Raw genomic sequence first — 16,773 nt, forward strand, 5'->3', positions numbered from 1 at the left:
CTGGGTCTGGCAATAAAAATTGCAGCTGTTTAATTGATGTTTCACACAAGATAGATAGAATAGCAGAGCAAAACAATACAGCACATACAGAGCAAGACAACAACCAATTTTACAATCTTAAATGCACTTAAATTACAGCGCTTCTAGTAAACAAACAAATCTGCAATCTCGTTCATGTTTTCTTAAAAAATCATCCACGAACAAAAAATTTGCATTATTTTTCCAAGGCTCACAACGACATTCAATGAACAAATCAAATTGAAAGAGCACAACTTATGTTATTAGAAACAGAAGTAGTCCACTAAATATTCCAGAGCATTGACAAAACCAAATTTAGAATTTCACATGGTGTAGCTGTTGAATAAAAAATAGCTGTTATTGCTGAGCTTAGCAGCATTGTTTTGAACTACTTCAATCCATCAAGCAAACTGTAAAACAGTCTAACGTCCAGTGTTTCTTGCTTGGCCTGAAAAGTTGTTGTTGCCAGACTGCATCAATTGCAAGCCTTGGATGTTGCCGAAATCCATGACTTTCAACATCTCTTTAGTGGTTGCATCGACCTCAATTATGTCTTGATCCAGGGCGGAAACGTCTGGTACGAAGTTGTCTCTTCTTTCGCGTTCCTCCTCTTGAAGTTTGATGGAAATACCGCGCACGGGTCCAACGCGAATACGTTTCATCAAATGTGTGACAAAACCGGCAATCTGGTTACGCAGCTTCTTGCTGGGGATGATCGCAATTTCTTCACAAACGCGCTTGTTCGTGTGGAAGTCGAGCGTAAGTTTCATGTAATACTTCTCAATAATGACACGGGCCGCCTTTTTGACGGTTTTTGTGCGTACACGTCCCATACTGTCTCAAAACACCGGTAATCTTGGGTCGAAACGTTAGAAAGAACGTCCGATGGCGTGGAAAAGAAATGTTGATCAAGGTTAGTAATAATTCAGGTAATTTGCAGTAAAAGGTGAGTAGAAAAACATGTGCTTGCAATAACATTTTTACTTGTGGACAACATTTAGAGTAAAAAATATTTAAATTAAGATTTTTAACGCTTCTTAGAATTAAATCTATATTCTTTTTAAGAAAATAGCAAAACTTATTGTCAATTTCTTTTATATGATATATGTCAGTACATCTGTACTTTTCACATAGACATCTTAGCCCTTAATCTTTAGTGACGTCGCAAATTACAAATTGCCAGCTTTTGATATCTTTCGCAGGCAAACGTTTGTTTATCTTCTTCGTTCTTATTCTTATCTTTCTTGTTCTTATCTTTCGTTTGTATAAACTTTGGCCACTTTAGCTTGAAGCTGAACCCATTTATCGCGAACAGATCGTGCGTTTGCTTAACATAACCAAATGGGTAAGCTAAAGTAAAACGAGGTGGAATCCAAACACAGAAATCTCGCGAGCAAATTTTACTTTTGTTTATCTTGGTCAATTCGCTATTATTTTGTAATTCGATAAACCTGCGCTGCGAAGCTCGTCTCCAAGACGTCTCCAAGACGCACGCCTCAACGTCCAGTTGCGAGCAGGAAGGCAACAACAGGGCTATGTAATGTATAGTACTGTAACTGCATTTCGTGTGCATTCTTCGGTTTTTCGAAGTGACGGGCACTTTACCGCTAGCGCAAAATACACGCTCAGTAGCCCACTCATGTGCGTGTCATTTTTCATTTCACGATAACCAATGTATTGAGGTCTGACATTTATTACACACCATATTAAAACGAAATGAGTTAATCTTTTGATGTAAGCTACAGTCATTTTTATAAGTAAGTTTCGGTTGGAGTTGGACCTTAGGCTACAACATTTTTAAGTTAGTAAAATTTTGCCACAAAGTGTCTTCATTTACAAGACACGGACTAATTGTTTTAAAACTCAAGTTCACCTAGAAAAAGTGGTGCACAACTAGTATGTACTTGTTTAACAATTTTCTCTGGTGCATTAACAATAAGGTGACCTAATCTACGTCAAAAAATATATGACATTGTCGACAAAGTCTTTAATAATTCAAAATGGATGGAATAATTCTGTACAGAAAAAAAGGTCAATGTCATTTTATTTTCTTTCCTTTGTTTTTTTGTGAAAAATATTCCAGTCAATTGAAAGTGCAAAAGTCGTAAGTCGCCTGATCAATCCTAGGAGGGCTCGGGAGCATGCCCCTTTTGGCATTTTTGAATTTGCAAGGTCTAGAATGGCGTAGGATGTATAAAAGATTGCTAGTTCATCAAAAAAGCAAAATGCCTGGGAATAAATTTGCTAAATTTGCAACATTTCTGCACAAATTGATACCTTTAAATACGTGACGTTTGGTCACCCTACTCACCAACTGCTGTCCTCCCGTACGTCACAGATATTGAAATGACCAGCTTGACATTGTAGATGTAGCAAGAAAGACAGGAAAAATTTAGTAGTGGGCAATATATAAACATAAAATCGTAATAAGGAAAAACAGATACGTTACGGACCCTTTGCGTTACCGGAAGTCCATTAGGGCCTACATGGCTCTGTCCTGGGAAAACGCACTCAGTACATCATACCAAACTAAACTCCAATAGATTGAAATTAGGTGAATTGAAATTATTCGAATGTTAAAATGATAATCACAGCTGCGTTACGCATCTACTGTCTATCGTGGATTTCAAAGCAAGTGTCATAAATTTTCCTACATGTAGGCCTAGACGTTTACAGTTAATGCTTAGCAAACTCCTTTGTCGCTAAGACCATTAACCGCAAAACAGCTATCAATCAGATTGATTTTCCCAGCCTTACAACATACCCTGTAGGCTATAAGTTGTTGTGTTTATGGGTACCTACGCAAGAGCTTTTTTATAACATTAGCTGGAAAACTCATGAAAGGAAATTTTCATGATCTTCAAAACACAAAAAACTTTACGTTTCATAAAGTTATCTTTCTTTGATTGGCCATGTGCTCTTTAAATTTATTGGAAGTGTTTTTTTCTTGTAAAGACTTGCACTTTTTCAAACAATAATTTCGATCACCCTAAAATAATGTTCTTCGCAAGCAAAATTCCTATAAGTTACTATATATGCTGCAGCTATATTTTTGAAAAAATTTTATTCTTTAATTTATAGGCTATTGAAAATGACTTCATGCATTTTTTGGTTTACACTATGGTCCAAATCGTATATACATACATTTCGTATCATGTACTTACAACTGTAAATTAAATATGGATTGTATGATTTTGATTGTGTAATAAAATAAGATTATTATTCATCGTCACACTTCGCTATTAGTTTGGAATGTGGTAATAAGTTAGTAATTTTATTCCTATAAGTTAGTTAAGTTATACGTCTACATTAAATTGTTTGAAGTGTTTTCAACCGGAGAAGTGTAATTTTTCCAGCGATTTTTCTCCACTTAAAATTTAATCGAATTAGCACATTACGTTTGCCAGAAGAAGTTAGAATTGGCAGCTGTTGCCTCCCCCTTGTGCGCGATACACTCTGCGTTGTTCTGTGCTTTAATGGCCAAATTAATATGGCAAAACATAATTGAAGTGCTTGTTCGAAAGCATATCTTGGTTACTAGCTACTTTCACCTGTTTTACTCGAGGAATAACGACAATTTCCACCCGAATGAGGGCCATTCAGATGCTGGATTGCTCTTGTAATTGTTGTATGTGGCATATCTTCTAAGTATTACTCTATTAGGACAAAATTGTTTAAACGGTTTCCACCTGTGTTGTTGAACTCACTTAAAGCGAAAAGAGTGAAAGGAAAATGAATAGCACGTCTATGGTATATTAACGATATTTTTTGTTCTTCCATCAAGTTATCACGCGCACTTACAACTTGTTCAAATTTCAGGTGCTTAACAGCTGGCGCTAAGACGGAACCTCGTAATCGGAATGAAATTTCTACACTGTTATGAAAAACTACAAAAATTAGGCGAACGTCATCGACACAGTAATTTCAAAGACGTATAAGTCGTACGTGTCCTCGGTATAACTAAATACAACAAACCGATTTAAAGATATTAAAAACTTAAAGAAGTATGCAGTTACAAGTTAATCTTTCGGGACGAAGTTGACAATATATGAACGGTGACAGGCCGGTTGTAGTGAAAGCGCCTCCGCTCTTACCCAAGCTATTGTCTTGTCACGTCAAAACGCTTTGTTGGACCAGCGCGGCGCGACCGAGCGGCTCTGTTGATATTAGGCAGACGTACAGGACAATGGAAATTTTGACAGCATTTTCCTTCTTCAACAACGTGCTCACGAGGGAAGATTTATACGCCGGGTGGTGTCAGAACTCAACCATTGCTATTCCGATTTTTCCTTAAACACCAGAAAAATGCTGAATGTCACACGCTGATAATTGCTATCTATGCAAAATCTGGCAACTTTGTGAAAACAAGTTTTTATCTGAGTATTTTATCGTTTGTTCTATGAATCTATGGAGTTATCAAACTCTGTCTTTAGGCCTAAATATAAATCGATTTTGTTCACCGAGTTGTCCCCGAAAATATTCGAATTAGGTTATATGGTTATATGCAAAAATAACATTTTAAAAACATCTCGTGGTAATCGCCTCGTGCAAAAGAACGCGAGCGACGAATCACTTTAAACCAGTTAAATTTAAAAGAAAATACTCGGTATTTAACCATTGTTCTGTGCCGTACTTCTGTTTGATCGAGTTCTTAAGTCCTTAACTCTCAATTTGTCCGTTCGTGTTCGGTAGCCTTTAAAATCGATCATACAATTGATATTTTCACTGCGCATGGTAACCGGTTAAATGAATAAGTTGAATTTTGTCAGTTTGTTTTCACAGTCGGCATTCGACCGAATGACACTTCTACCAAAATTTTACTGGTTGTCTCCGACAATATGTCACCTTAATGGACCAATAAGCGGATTGGCGCAGGCGACGCTTCATTGATATTAGAACAACCGTTACGTTCTTATAAAGCTTATGTTAAACTGGCTTTTGCTTCCGGAAAAAAACAAAAGTTTCGAAAGTTTTTATCCGGACACGTTGTTATAAAATATAGATCTTTGTCATTTTCAAGTTGCCTCTGAGCAGTAAGCAACAAGAAATTTTTTAGACATCTGAAGAAGATTAAAGTTTTAAAATTAACCTCGCTATAACTTTTAACAAATATTATTTGATATTAACAATAATCATAATAACATACTTCAAAATAATATGTTTTTAAAATTAATGTTATTACATTTTTTATGTTAAAAATTATCACCAATCGACGCCATACTTTTGGTATAACTGCAAACGATGCAAAGTATGCGCAAGCTTATAATGAACTTAAAGAAAATATCTTGCGATTGGACGTCAACGATACAAAAAACTGCGACCAAGAAAAGGGCCGAATTTGAAGTACTTTTGTCATATCTAGAGGGACTCGGACAGCCGAGGGCCTTCAAATTGGATGAAGTATATGATGAGGATTAATAAGCTGAGTAGTGATAGTGCAGCGGAGCAAATTAGTGGTAATTAAAATTGCATCGGTATTTGCAATTTTAAAACTGTCGATTAGTTGTTTGTTAACCAGTGTTAAGAAACATTTGCAAAAAAAAAGAAAGTTGGATGGGAAAAACGAAAGATAGCCGACGTATATGCTTAAATCGTGATTCAAGCCAGTCCTATATAAAATAGCTGCATAAAAATTATATTAGATAGAATTAATGGCAACCTTCATGTGGTAGAAGAATTATCAGCTTTTTTTCAAACTTGTCCAAATCATTTGTGTGATTTTTTTGCAGATATTGATGCGACAAATCGAAAATGAAATCAACATTTTCAGGTCATTCTGTGTTGGGCGAAGCCGCTTTGAGATATAAAACCCACGAATCGCAGCAACAAATTCCTCAAGGGCTGTGGCAATATTATCTCCAGCATGCGCTTCAAGTTTCTGATACCTCACAACTCTACCAAAGGCTCGGATTCCGTAATCTGTTTCCGTGGGGTTTGGGTGTTCCTCAAAACGGAAAACTGGGGAGTTGTCCGATGATTTTTCCTTCCCAGTTTAAACCGCACGAATTTCCGGGAATAGACCATCGCTTGCTAGCAACAGGCCCTTCGCCGATCACCCAATACTTCTCCGGCGGTGTAGCGTCTACGCCAAATACTGGCTACTGTCCTGAGAAATGTGATTTAAGCTGCAAAACTTTCGGGAAACTTCATAAGCAGACACCCCATGTATATTCTGCTTTTTCTTTGGCCGAGAAGGAATTTGTGAGGAAAAGTAACCCCCGGGACCTTGCAGTCATGTCCCCTAATTTGGAACAATGTTATCCCGGTGGACTGTGCCTGCCTTTCCCGAGAGCCCCATTTTCCGGGAATTACCTCTCGGAGAGAAGTAAAAAAGAGGACAATCTTCGAAATGAAGTATCAACATTTAATTTAATTTCATTCAACTCCGCAAGGAATTTGGGAGACAGAAAAGTAGGGACAGCGCAAAGAACAGCAGAGTCCATCATACGCCCTCAAACCCAGCCTTGGTTTCCAAACGCCTTAATTCGAAATGATTTGGAAAAAACTGTAACTGCCCTGAAAAGCGAAACAATGATTCAAACCAAGTCAGACCCTCAAAGCACCAACTCATTAAAAGTGAGAACGCACCAATGTTTCTACTGCGGGAAGCTTTACTCGCGAAAATACGGATTAAAAATCCACATCCGCACTCACACCGGATATAAACCGCTTAAATGCAAAGTACGTGACAATGGGTAACTCGAACGGCAGAAATTAGTTAATTTAATTGAAATTAATGAATTGGAGAATGAGAAAAACTTATTTTCTTTTCACCTTTTTCTAGGTTTGTTCCCGGCCCTTCGGAGACCCCAGCAACCTTAACAAACACGTCCGCCTGCACGCAATCGGCGACACACCGTACAAGTGCGAGTTCTGCGGCAAAGTCCTGGTCCGCCGCCGTGACCTTGAACGACACGTGAAATCACGTCATCCTGAAATAGCTAGCGCATGCGCAAAAGATGCGGTTAAATGTCCCCCAGCTGATCCTCGACTATGGACCGCTTGATGGCGTTCTAACCTTTATATGACGATCATATTTTGTAATGTTCAGTTATTTGTTTTTATAGTTCGGTGGTAGAGAAACCGCAAAAGGTGTAGAATTTGTCAATAAATCTAATATTTAATATAATTTCTTTGGCCTTTGTTATGACACAATTAAGAGACAAATGAGTTTGCAGGTTTTTTAAGTAGGACAGTATAGTTAAAAGGACCTAATACATGTTTTTGGTTAAATATTCTTGGTAATTGCTTTGCAATTAGAGTTTTAACGAACTGATTTATATACATCGGTGCAAAACCCACAGATTTATTAACATAAAGTTAATTGGAAAATTCGTTTTAACATGGGACGGTTATTTTCAAGTTGATCACGTTTGCGACGTCTTATAACGTCATAATACAACAGCATAATGCATTCACATGGAAGTGCAAAATTTCAAAACGGATTTTTCTTTTCTCTGGAGGGTTTTGCATCAATTGTTGTGCGTGATAACTTAGTCTGAGTTTTTGAGACGAATCACATCTTCCCGTTCATTGACCAGATGATGGAAAACATAATTCCTATAAATCATAACTTCTGTCGGGCAAGCACCGAAAATAATGAAAATGAGTGGTTCGAGTAAAGTTTGCTACAATAAACAGTTAGCTTAGGAACACGACTAAATGCGTTAGGAACAGTTGTAAATCTGATAGAAATGTTTTTGAAGGCATCGTGATTATTTTCTCTTTCCACTGATGGTGGTTTATTCGCCCCACAGTGTCTAAACACTGTCATTGCTTGTGAACGCGACCTGAGTTAACATGAATTTTGTCTCTTACAAGGCTATTTCAAGATAGCAACGAGTAAAAAATTGAACTTTCTCTTTTAACTTGTATAAACATTTATCTACAGGTTAGAATTTCATTTATAATTTAAATTAAAATTGTTCGTGTCTCGTCAGGTAAAGAGCGTAAATGCAGAACATGTGATCTATACTAAGGGATTGTTAGAACTTTCATGCAACATAAAATGTTAGCGCTTCGGTAAGCGCCATTGGAGCGTGGCGAAATGCGCCAGAAACTCAAACTGGCGTTTGGCGTCAGGCTTCGCACAAGAGCCATGCAACCGAATTCTCGCGCCACCAAAAAGAGACATGTAAATGACAATAATATTGAAAGAATATTTGCATTAAAACTTGACCAGTTACACTGAGGTTCATCGTTAGAGCATGAGATATAGCGAGTTGACAGAGTAAATTATTCATTGTTGTTCATAGAAAAGTTAAGAATAATAATAATTATTTCAAAAATACCGACATTTGAATTGAAGGATAGTAAGTTTTAAGTCACGTGTTATCATCAAGTCACATGTTATAATTGCCATATATATAAAACGCTTTGCGATATATGTGAGTATAGCGCCGCGGTAACTGAGATGTTCGTGGCATTTTTTGAAATTGCTTCTCGGCGGGAGACCGAAGGATAGAACGCGGCTTCATTCGTTTCGTCATAGGCCCAGTGGGGTGTTATGATGAACCCTGTTATCAGAATTAATGAAAAGAAAATGGCTCAGCGTTATTGTAGATTGTCCCGCTTTATTGAACCAATGTTACGAAGTGAAAGATCCAAAGTGTTTGATGACCTGCGAAAATAGCCAAGATGCTTCTTTGATTGTGTGCTCACAATTTCCTTGTTGCTGAGATGCAGGGCTGTCGTTTACGGTGTTTGTCGTGTTCCTGCCTCTATTTCTGGAAGTACACCGACAACAAAGTACACATAGTCCTGTCCTGGCAGAGAGTCCTCAAAGTTGTTTCCCATGTCGAGTGCAGTATGATCAAGTCATCTGCAAAAACATATTTTGATGGCTACGTCATTGATAGCTCATAAATGTAGATGTTGAAAAAGAAACCAGGAGAGGCCAGGAGCAGGATTATGTTAGAGCCATAGATATCTTATTGCTTTTATGAAAATAAGACAAAACAAGACAATTTAGAATTGCGTTATCGACATTGTTTTTTAAAATTTTATGCGAGCATGGGTATAGGTAGTAAGAAGATCCGTAACTAACTTAATTGGGGTACCAGACGGAGCCAAGGACTTCCTGAAAGGGGCTGAACAACAACAACAACTAATACAAATGCGTTGCGTATAAACTATGTTTAGCACAATTTCGTTAGGATGGCGCCAATCTTTTTCCAGGAGGGGCTGAAAATCCCTATTTACGGGCCTGGTTATAACAATTTATTGATGTTTAACCGTGGTGTTGTTTGTAAAAAAGTTTATCAACTGATGAACATAAAAAGGAAACTACTGTAGATACGACTCAGATACAAATAAGTTACGTAGATACATAAAGAAGGTTACGGCAGTGGCAAACTACTCTATGACGTCAAAGAAAAGTTGATCTCTTTTCAGTTTAATTTTAAAGAAATTCATATCAAAACTCAAACTCTTGACTGTCAGAACACTTGTTTATTTTTTTCCACCGAATTTCGAACCGACTCTACAACATCTACTCAGGCGGTGATATTGTGGTCATTGGAAGATATTTTTTGCTGCAGTATTTATAGATTTTTATTTGAACAAAGTTTTAGGCATTTTATTTTCAAAGAATTGTATAGCTTCATAATTTATTCTACTTTGTTAGAATAAGCAGTAAATGAAGATGACGTCATTGATAGCGCCCGTTTTAGTTCTAGCTGTTAATCTCGCGACGTATGTGCTCAGTCAAAATGAACAGATATGTCTTTCTCTTCAACGTGGTCCGTCAGGACCCCCGCAAGGGAAAGGCCAACAATGTACATAGGCCTATAGCAGACCGGCCGTGCCAAGAGTGGTGCGTGGGCGCAAAGGAATGAAAGGAGACGTCGGTCCACCTGGCCAGTGCCAATGCAATGTGAGCGAAGTTATCGAACTTAGAGAGCGTCTGGACGAACTTGAACGTGAGTCCATTCATATGTAAAATATATTGTCAAATTGTAAATATGAGTCAAGCAAACAGTCATTATTTCATATAAAAACATAACTTATCAAAATTGTGGTTAAGTATGTAGCAGGTATTCTATGTTTTGGTCAGATACATCAACTGAAACAATTGTCAGACTGAATCGTTTGTACAGACTTTTCCGAGGTATATTATGTACCATACTGTAGTTACCGTGACGCGACAGTTAATCAAACGACAGTTTATCGAACGACAGTTGATCGAACGACATTTTATCGAACGACAATTAATCGAACGACAGCTGATCGAATCGACTGGGTTAGGGTTAGGGTTAGGATTTATCGTTCGATAAACTGTCGTTCGATTAACTGTCGTAGTACCGTAGTTACAGTAAATACAATGTCTAACAGTGATTCATTACGTTATTAAACAGATTCGATAACAGACTACATAAAATTGTTGGAGTATATTGTAAAGGTTAATCGTGGAACAGCTGCACTTGATTCTTAGGTTCAAATTCAAATGTATTTCGCATTCAAGTGTATATGACAAGCGACTGATAAAATTTACAATTTTTGCAGAGGATTTATGCTTGGTTGGTGTGAAAAGTGGTAAAGTAGAAGATGAGGATATGACCGCTTTATCAATTTTCGATGATTATTATGCTGCTCATGAAGAAAGATTGGATAGAACTGACGGTGGAGGAAATTGCTGGCAACCTCCTGCATCCGCATGGCGTATGTCGTGCGTTATGTCAATCAATAGGATATTTTTCGATCATCCAATGTAATGAAATGACGTATTATTTTCGTGCAGGGTCGCCAGGCGAGTGGCTTCAAGTTGACCTGAAAACTCCGACCACAATGACAGGTGTGGTCACACAGGGAAGGCCTGATTCATCAAAATGGGTGACCAGCTTCAAAATAGCGTTTGGAAATTTCACCGATCACCTAAAAATGATACAAGATTTCGATGAAGAAGATGTTGTAAGTTTAAGTTTAGAAGAAAACTCAGTCTGAGATTCAGTTTGATTTTTGAGTATAAGGATGTTATATGATTGAGCTGAGCGTATATACTCAAACTTTATGTTTAACTATTTAGATTTTTCGAGGCAACAGAGACAGGTCAAGCCACGTGGTAAATATGTTCCCGAACCCAGTTACGGCCAGATACTTCAGACTTATCGTCCAAACCTTTCATGATTTCATCGCTTTACGCTTGGATTATCTGACTTGCTAAGTTCAGAACACGACCGAGCTGAAAACGCCGCCATATTGATATTTGCTCCCAATTACAACTTCATAAATTTGTTCACCATTTTGACATTGTCACTTTGTGTATTTGATTTTGCTGTGGCATTTTAATAATGATCAACTTATTTGATGTTGTCTGAACCGTTTTAACCAAGTTTCAAAGTAAAATAAAAAACAGGATATAGTTTGGCACTCTGAAGATAAATTTTATACTATTCGATAGCCTACTACTGTTTCAGGTGTACTGCGAAGTACATTTAAGTATTTCGCAGTACACCCGAACAAACAAGCTTATGCTTGCGAAAGCTCGTGTAGAAAAATATAAATGTCAACCTTCAGAGTGCCAAACTATATCCTGTAACTTATTTGAGAATTACATGTTTATTTCAATGCTTTTGTAAAGTATTAGAAAACAGGTTTGGTATAATGTTGTATCTTTATTATTATGAGTTATACTAAAGAACGATGTTTTTTCACCCACGCTGTATATATATACATTATATAATCGTAGATATTTCAAAAGTGAAATATTAATTTAATTTTCAATTATATTGTACATCTATTTATACGTATGTATATCTAATATAGGCCTATCTAATCCAATATATATATTATATATGTACACTAGGGCTGAGAATCTAGCCGATTTTCTTCAGCCGTTATCCGGATGGCATTTCTTATTAGCTGGTGGTTAACTTCGCATTGTTAATCGTAGGCAAAACTGCTGTTTATTATTAAGAAATGCGATCAAAAGGGTTGTATTAGCAATTTATGTCATGCTAGACCACAAAGTTTATCAGGAAAACAAAGTAGCCTATTTAAGCAATGGAATGATTATATAATAGAGCAGCAAATTTCCTCGAGTCAATGGTTAACCAAAAAATTTGCAACATATTCTCTTCTGTACGTTTTCGGGTAATGGCTAACAAAATCTTTAGTTGCCAAGAGCCCTTATAGCCGCTAGCGGCTATTAGCCGGCCAAATTTTCTCTGCCCTAATCTATACCGAAAATAACGGAGCCATTAGCAAACAGTAATTTCCCGAAGATTTCATAATATAACTGCAGTCGGTTTGCATGAGCCGAGATTATTTTGGCATGACGTATTGACGTTTACGTTACCTGCTTGCAATGCTAGCTCAGCCTGTTTCATTCACACCAAAGATCATAGAAATCATAGAGTATATAGACTTGGATTCTCCCTATCGTGAGTCGTGACGTCATTATTTAATCACGCCAATCATGTGTTTATATAATATCTATGATAATAACAGAGAAAGTGTACAGCATAGATACATTCTACAATCTACAAATTCTACAGTATAATAAAAACCTTTCCTTGTAAACTATTTCCGTTTTAATATTAAAACCTTTCGGTCGACAAAAGGTTAGACTTAGAGTATTCTAACCGCACACAACCATAGAGTCAGATAGTTTAACAGGTAAATTAAGTGAAGATACCCTCGTAAGGCAAAGGGTCACTTACATTTATGGTTTTCTATTTCTACTAAAGTTTGCATAAAAATAAGCATTCTCCTTAATCTGCTAAATTTGTTATTGTTTCCATGAAGCAGGGAATTTGGGAAGTGTGCTGCTTGATAATGCAGTTTTTGTTTGATGAAATTAATGAATGACAAAACGAAATGTTAATGGGTGCGTAAGACAATAGCTAGCCTAAATGCAAATTTAAATTTGACGGTGTTAATAAAGGTTCATATGGAAATATTACACATATCCTACACTGTAAAAAATCTTTTCTAATTATAAGTCAGTGAGACAGTTGAGACTAACTATAAGCCATACTTTTCGTTGGAAGACTAACTATTAGTCTCAATTGTCTCACTGACTTATAATTAGAAAAGATTTTTTACAGTGTACTTCAGTACTTTGACTATGTTATGTGCGTAGGCTGTATTGTTCAGTGGTTCCCAAATCCCAACCTGGAAGGGCAACGTGTAGAGAGAATGCAGAGGAGCACAAGTTCAGATAGGGGAGGCAGTATATATTGAAAAGATTCCAGGGTGCATTTCATGTGACGCTTACATTGAAGGTGGATTTGGCATATATAACGAGTAGGATGAATGGAGTGCTAAGCCATGCTAGGCTAACTGCAATCTCTAAAAATATAGAGGAACTAGGCTACTACTACCACTGTATACTAGCTACTTTCGTTTAAACAAGAAAAACCAAAAAAGTAAAGTAAATTTGTAGTTGTGCCAACGTACTATTTCCTCCGTGTCATGCCCAGGTCAATCAAATTTATGTCACTCCACTGTAGGTCACGTTGAAGATCTTTGGCGTAACTCATGTGAATGCACCCCGGAAAAGGTTGAAAATTACTGAGCTAGTTGAATGTTTAACTTTAAGCTAATTGGCCATATTTTTTTGTTCGACCAAAGTTTAGAATCTATTATTTTAGGAATGGCCTACACTGCTTGCATTTCATAGGCCTAGTAATACATAAACACTTAACAGATGGAAGATTTTGATGATATCGAACAAGCTGTTCTTCACATTGTTGTGGTTGGATTTCATCACAAAAAAGGGTGCCAGGTGGAATTTTCTCACCCACCACTCGTTGATGGAGAAAGTGCAGACAGCCACCTTGTTCCTGAAGAGTGGAAATACTTGCCTTTTTTGGCACTGCCAGATGGGGCACATAATTATATGGAAGATGCCATATATTTTCATTTGCCTCCCAGAGCACATTATAAACGAAAAACTACAGTTTATGGTGTTTCATGCTACCGTCAAATCTCTACACATTTGTTAAAACGCAAGGATGCGGACGTTACAAGGGAAACAGTGCAGAAAAGTGTTGTTGTTTTAAGTCAATTGCCCATCTACGGAATACTTCACGCAAAACTGCAGATGATTACACAAGCCTATTTTGAGGAAAAAGATTTTGCAAAAAATGAAATCTTGAAGGAACTATTTGATCATGTCAATCTTTCACTTAAAAAAATTGAAGAATCACAAAAGTATTTGGGGCTGTCGTCTCGAGCGCTAGTTTTGAAGTTTCAACACAAAATAGTGATGTTGTTTAAGTTGCTGCTGCTGGAACGTACGGTTCTTTTTCACGTCTCACCGGTGCAAAAACTTGTCGGCAGTATGATGGCCCTTCTGTCACTCTTTCCTGAAATGATAGATAAAGGCTTGTCGCAGTGCACCACCACTTTTGCCGAGCATGTTAGAAATGTAAAGGATTCCATATCACTATGCTCAACCAATGACAGAGTTTCTGAAGACATTCAAAGCACCGGCTCATTGATAGAAAGTGATAACAAGGAAGACGTTCATAGTAATTCCTTTGAAGAAAAAGATGATCCCACATTACAGCAAGCAGAAACCACCGATTCTTTGCTAACTATGCCTCAAAGTGAGAATATTGTAAGGAAAACAGACCAAAAAATCTCAATGAATCTTGCAGAGAAAACTAATACAGTTGTTGAAAATACTAATGCCACAAATGGATCTTTAGAAAGTATCTCCCTGGAACATGGACAAACTTCAGAAAGTGCCTTAGACAATGCCCTTAGTTGCACCGAAGGTAATGGTGTTGTTTTAAATTCACTCTCTGTAACTACAGAAAGGAAAACAACTGTTACTGACTCCAGTTTTTGGAACGTTACTTCAGAAACAGCGATGAATATGGCTGCTACAGTTACGTCAAGGTTAGAATCCATTTCTTCATCAATCACTGCATCACTTACAAACCAGGAAAGCATTGACATATCTTCATGGAACCTAATTCATGACATCGAAGATGACGACGATGACAGATTAGCCGCAAGTTTTGGTAATTCTCGGTTAGAAATAAAAACTGATTCACCAGCTAAATCTCACAAAGATAGTTCTGCTGCCAAAAAGGCTACTAGCACGGCGAACAAAGACGAAAGTTCGATTATAAAACTCATGAAGTTGGATAACTACGAATGTACATTAAGCACCAATGAATATGGGTTTCCTCTGTCTATTTTTACTCGTGGCTATCTTTGTTTCCCCTACATTGCTTTGCAACAACACGGCGAACTCACCGAAAATCTAGAGAGGGGTTACGTTGTAGGTGCCACAAATATTTTGTTTAAGACCCACACTCATTTGGCTGATGTTGTGGTGGAAATTGATGATGCTATTCTGGAAGTTCGTGACAACAATCTGAAACGATTGCTTCACCTGTCTGCCGCAGATTTGAGATTCGCTGACTACTTGGTGAGCAACGTCTCGGACAGAGGCGTTGAAGACGTGTTCCTTGATGCTACTGGCTGGGAAGGTGGAGATGAATGGATACAGGCACGTTTCACAGAATACCTTATAGCCATGCTTGCCATATCTACGGAAGTAAATGCCAATCCAAAGGACCTCCATGACTTCAATGACGCTTTCCTTGCAGCGTGGAAGCAGACACAAAATTATCAGGTCTGGCTGACACACGAACACCCTGGCATGAAAGATGCCAAGACATCTCATCCGTTTCAAGCCCAGTATTCCGTCAGTGACATGCGACTTCGGCTTCATCATAATCTGCAAAGCAGCGACCGCGGCCGCAAAATCGAAGATGCCGTGAGCTCAGCCAATCAGGCGGTTGCTTCCACGGGAAAGATGGTGGGCAATGTTTTGGTTTCTGCCAGGTCCACAGTGACCTCGTGGTGGTCCAACAGAACGAAAAAGGAGCCACCATAACTCAATACAAATATTATTGTATAAAGAATATTTTAATTATGTTTGTTTAGATGTTTAGCAGTTTTTCACTGTGACTGTGCTAAGACTTTCAAATCTATTGAAATATTTTATCCAATTGCCCAACAATAGCTTTTTTATTACAAGGTTTCATGTAAATTTTAATGACAATCTTTTACAACAAAACAAGTTAGTGCACAGAGCAAGAAGCATTGGGTGTACAATGTGATATATTTTCAGCAACAGGCTCAGGATATACTTTAATGTCACCTTTTGGAGAAAAATGTTTGTCATACCACTTCGGTGTAAGTGCCTACAACTGGTTTGTATCCTTGCATTATGCTAGACTGCTATGAGAAAGTTATACTCATGTTCTTATCAATTTGCTAAGTTTTTTGTGTGTGATGCTTTTGTGTGGCGACCAATTACATGTAACTCAGATGAGACAAGCTGTTTTTGACAAAGTTTAGATGAATAATACCGGCTTTTTGTTTGATTTTGTTTACTGCTTGTATACGGTTAAATGCATTCTGTGTGTACCGATGTTATTGTGTAATGATATAGCCTAGCGTAGATCTGTTGTAAAATTTATAGCTGTTGTGAAACATTTCGGTGCAATATATTGCCACTGTTTTCCTAGATTTCATGCCCACGTGTAAATGTAGTAAATGTTTATTGTGTTGTCTTTCTTTCGTACTAGGTACATTTAGAATCATTCTAAATATCTTGATACCTATTGATAAAACTCTTGTGATGGCTTTTTTGTGAAATATATTGTTCGTAACATCGATCATTCTTACACAGATATTGTGGAAAATAAGATATACTGTATGCGTAATCGAATTTGATTTGATAGTTGAGTTTGTGAGATTTTGAAATAAATTATATTATACCCTTCTTAA

General features: G+C 37.4%; 4 protein-coding genes across 4 annotated transcripts; 3 read left to right on the plus strand and 1 right to left on the minus strand.

Annotated features, from left to right (window-relative positions):
• Positions 1-5: 5 nt before the first annotated feature.
• On the minus strand, positions 6-897 carry LOC143450443 (small ribosomal subunit protein eS17-like). The gene has a single exon (XM_076951006.1). The coding sequence runs from the start codon at positions 849-851 to the stop codon at positions 441-443; it is 411 nt and encodes a 136-aa protein (XP_076807121.1). The 5' UTR covers positions 852-897; the 3' UTR covers positions 6-440.
• Positions 898-5,417: 4,520 nt separating this feature from the next.
• LOC143462238 (uncharacterized) lies at positions 5,418-7,147 on the plus strand. The gene is made up of 2 exons (XM_076960320.1): positions 5,418-6,699; positions 6,803-7,147. The coding sequence occupies exons 1-2, from the start codon at positions 5,770-5,772 to the stop codon at positions 7,022-7,024; spliced, it is 1,152 nt and encodes a 383-aa protein (XP_076816435.1). The 5' UTR covers positions 5,418-5,769; the 3' UTR covers positions 7,025-7,147.
• A 2,431-nt stretch (positions 7,148-9,578) lies between these two features.
• On the plus strand, positions 9,579-11,378 carry LOC143462675 (EGF-like repeat and discoidin I-like domain-containing protein 3). Its single transcript, XM_076960921.1, has 4 exons — positions 9,579-9,938; positions 10,522-10,677; positions 10,757-10,926; positions 11,042-11,378. Exons 1-4 carry the CDS (start codon positions 9,851-9,853, stop codon positions 11,177-11,179), a joined length of 552 nt encoding a protein of 183 aa, XP_076817036.1. The 5' UTR covers positions 9,579-9,850; the 3' UTR covers positions 11,180-11,378.
• A 1,962-nt stretch (positions 11,379-13,340) lies between these two features.
• LOC143466294 (late secretory pathway protein AVL9 homolog) lies at positions 13,341-16,768 on the plus strand. Its single transcript, XM_076964960.1, has one exon. The coding sequence runs from the start codon at positions 13,667-13,669 to the stop codon at positions 15,872-15,874; it is 2,208 nt and encodes a 735-aa protein (XP_076821075.1). The 5' UTR covers positions 13,341-13,666; the 3' UTR covers positions 15,875-16,768.
• The last annotated feature ends 5 nt before the right edge of the window (positions 16,769-16,773 follow it).

The sequence above is a fragment of the Clavelina lepadiformis genome, chromosome 1 (assembly GCF_947623445.1).
Source record: "Clavelina lepadiformis chromosome 1, kaClaLepa1.1, whole genome shotgun sequence".
In the NCBI taxonomy this organism is placed as follows: domain Eukaryota; kingdom Metazoa; phylum Chordata; class Ascidiacea; order Aplousobranchia; family Clavelinidae; genus Clavelina; species Clavelina lepadiformis.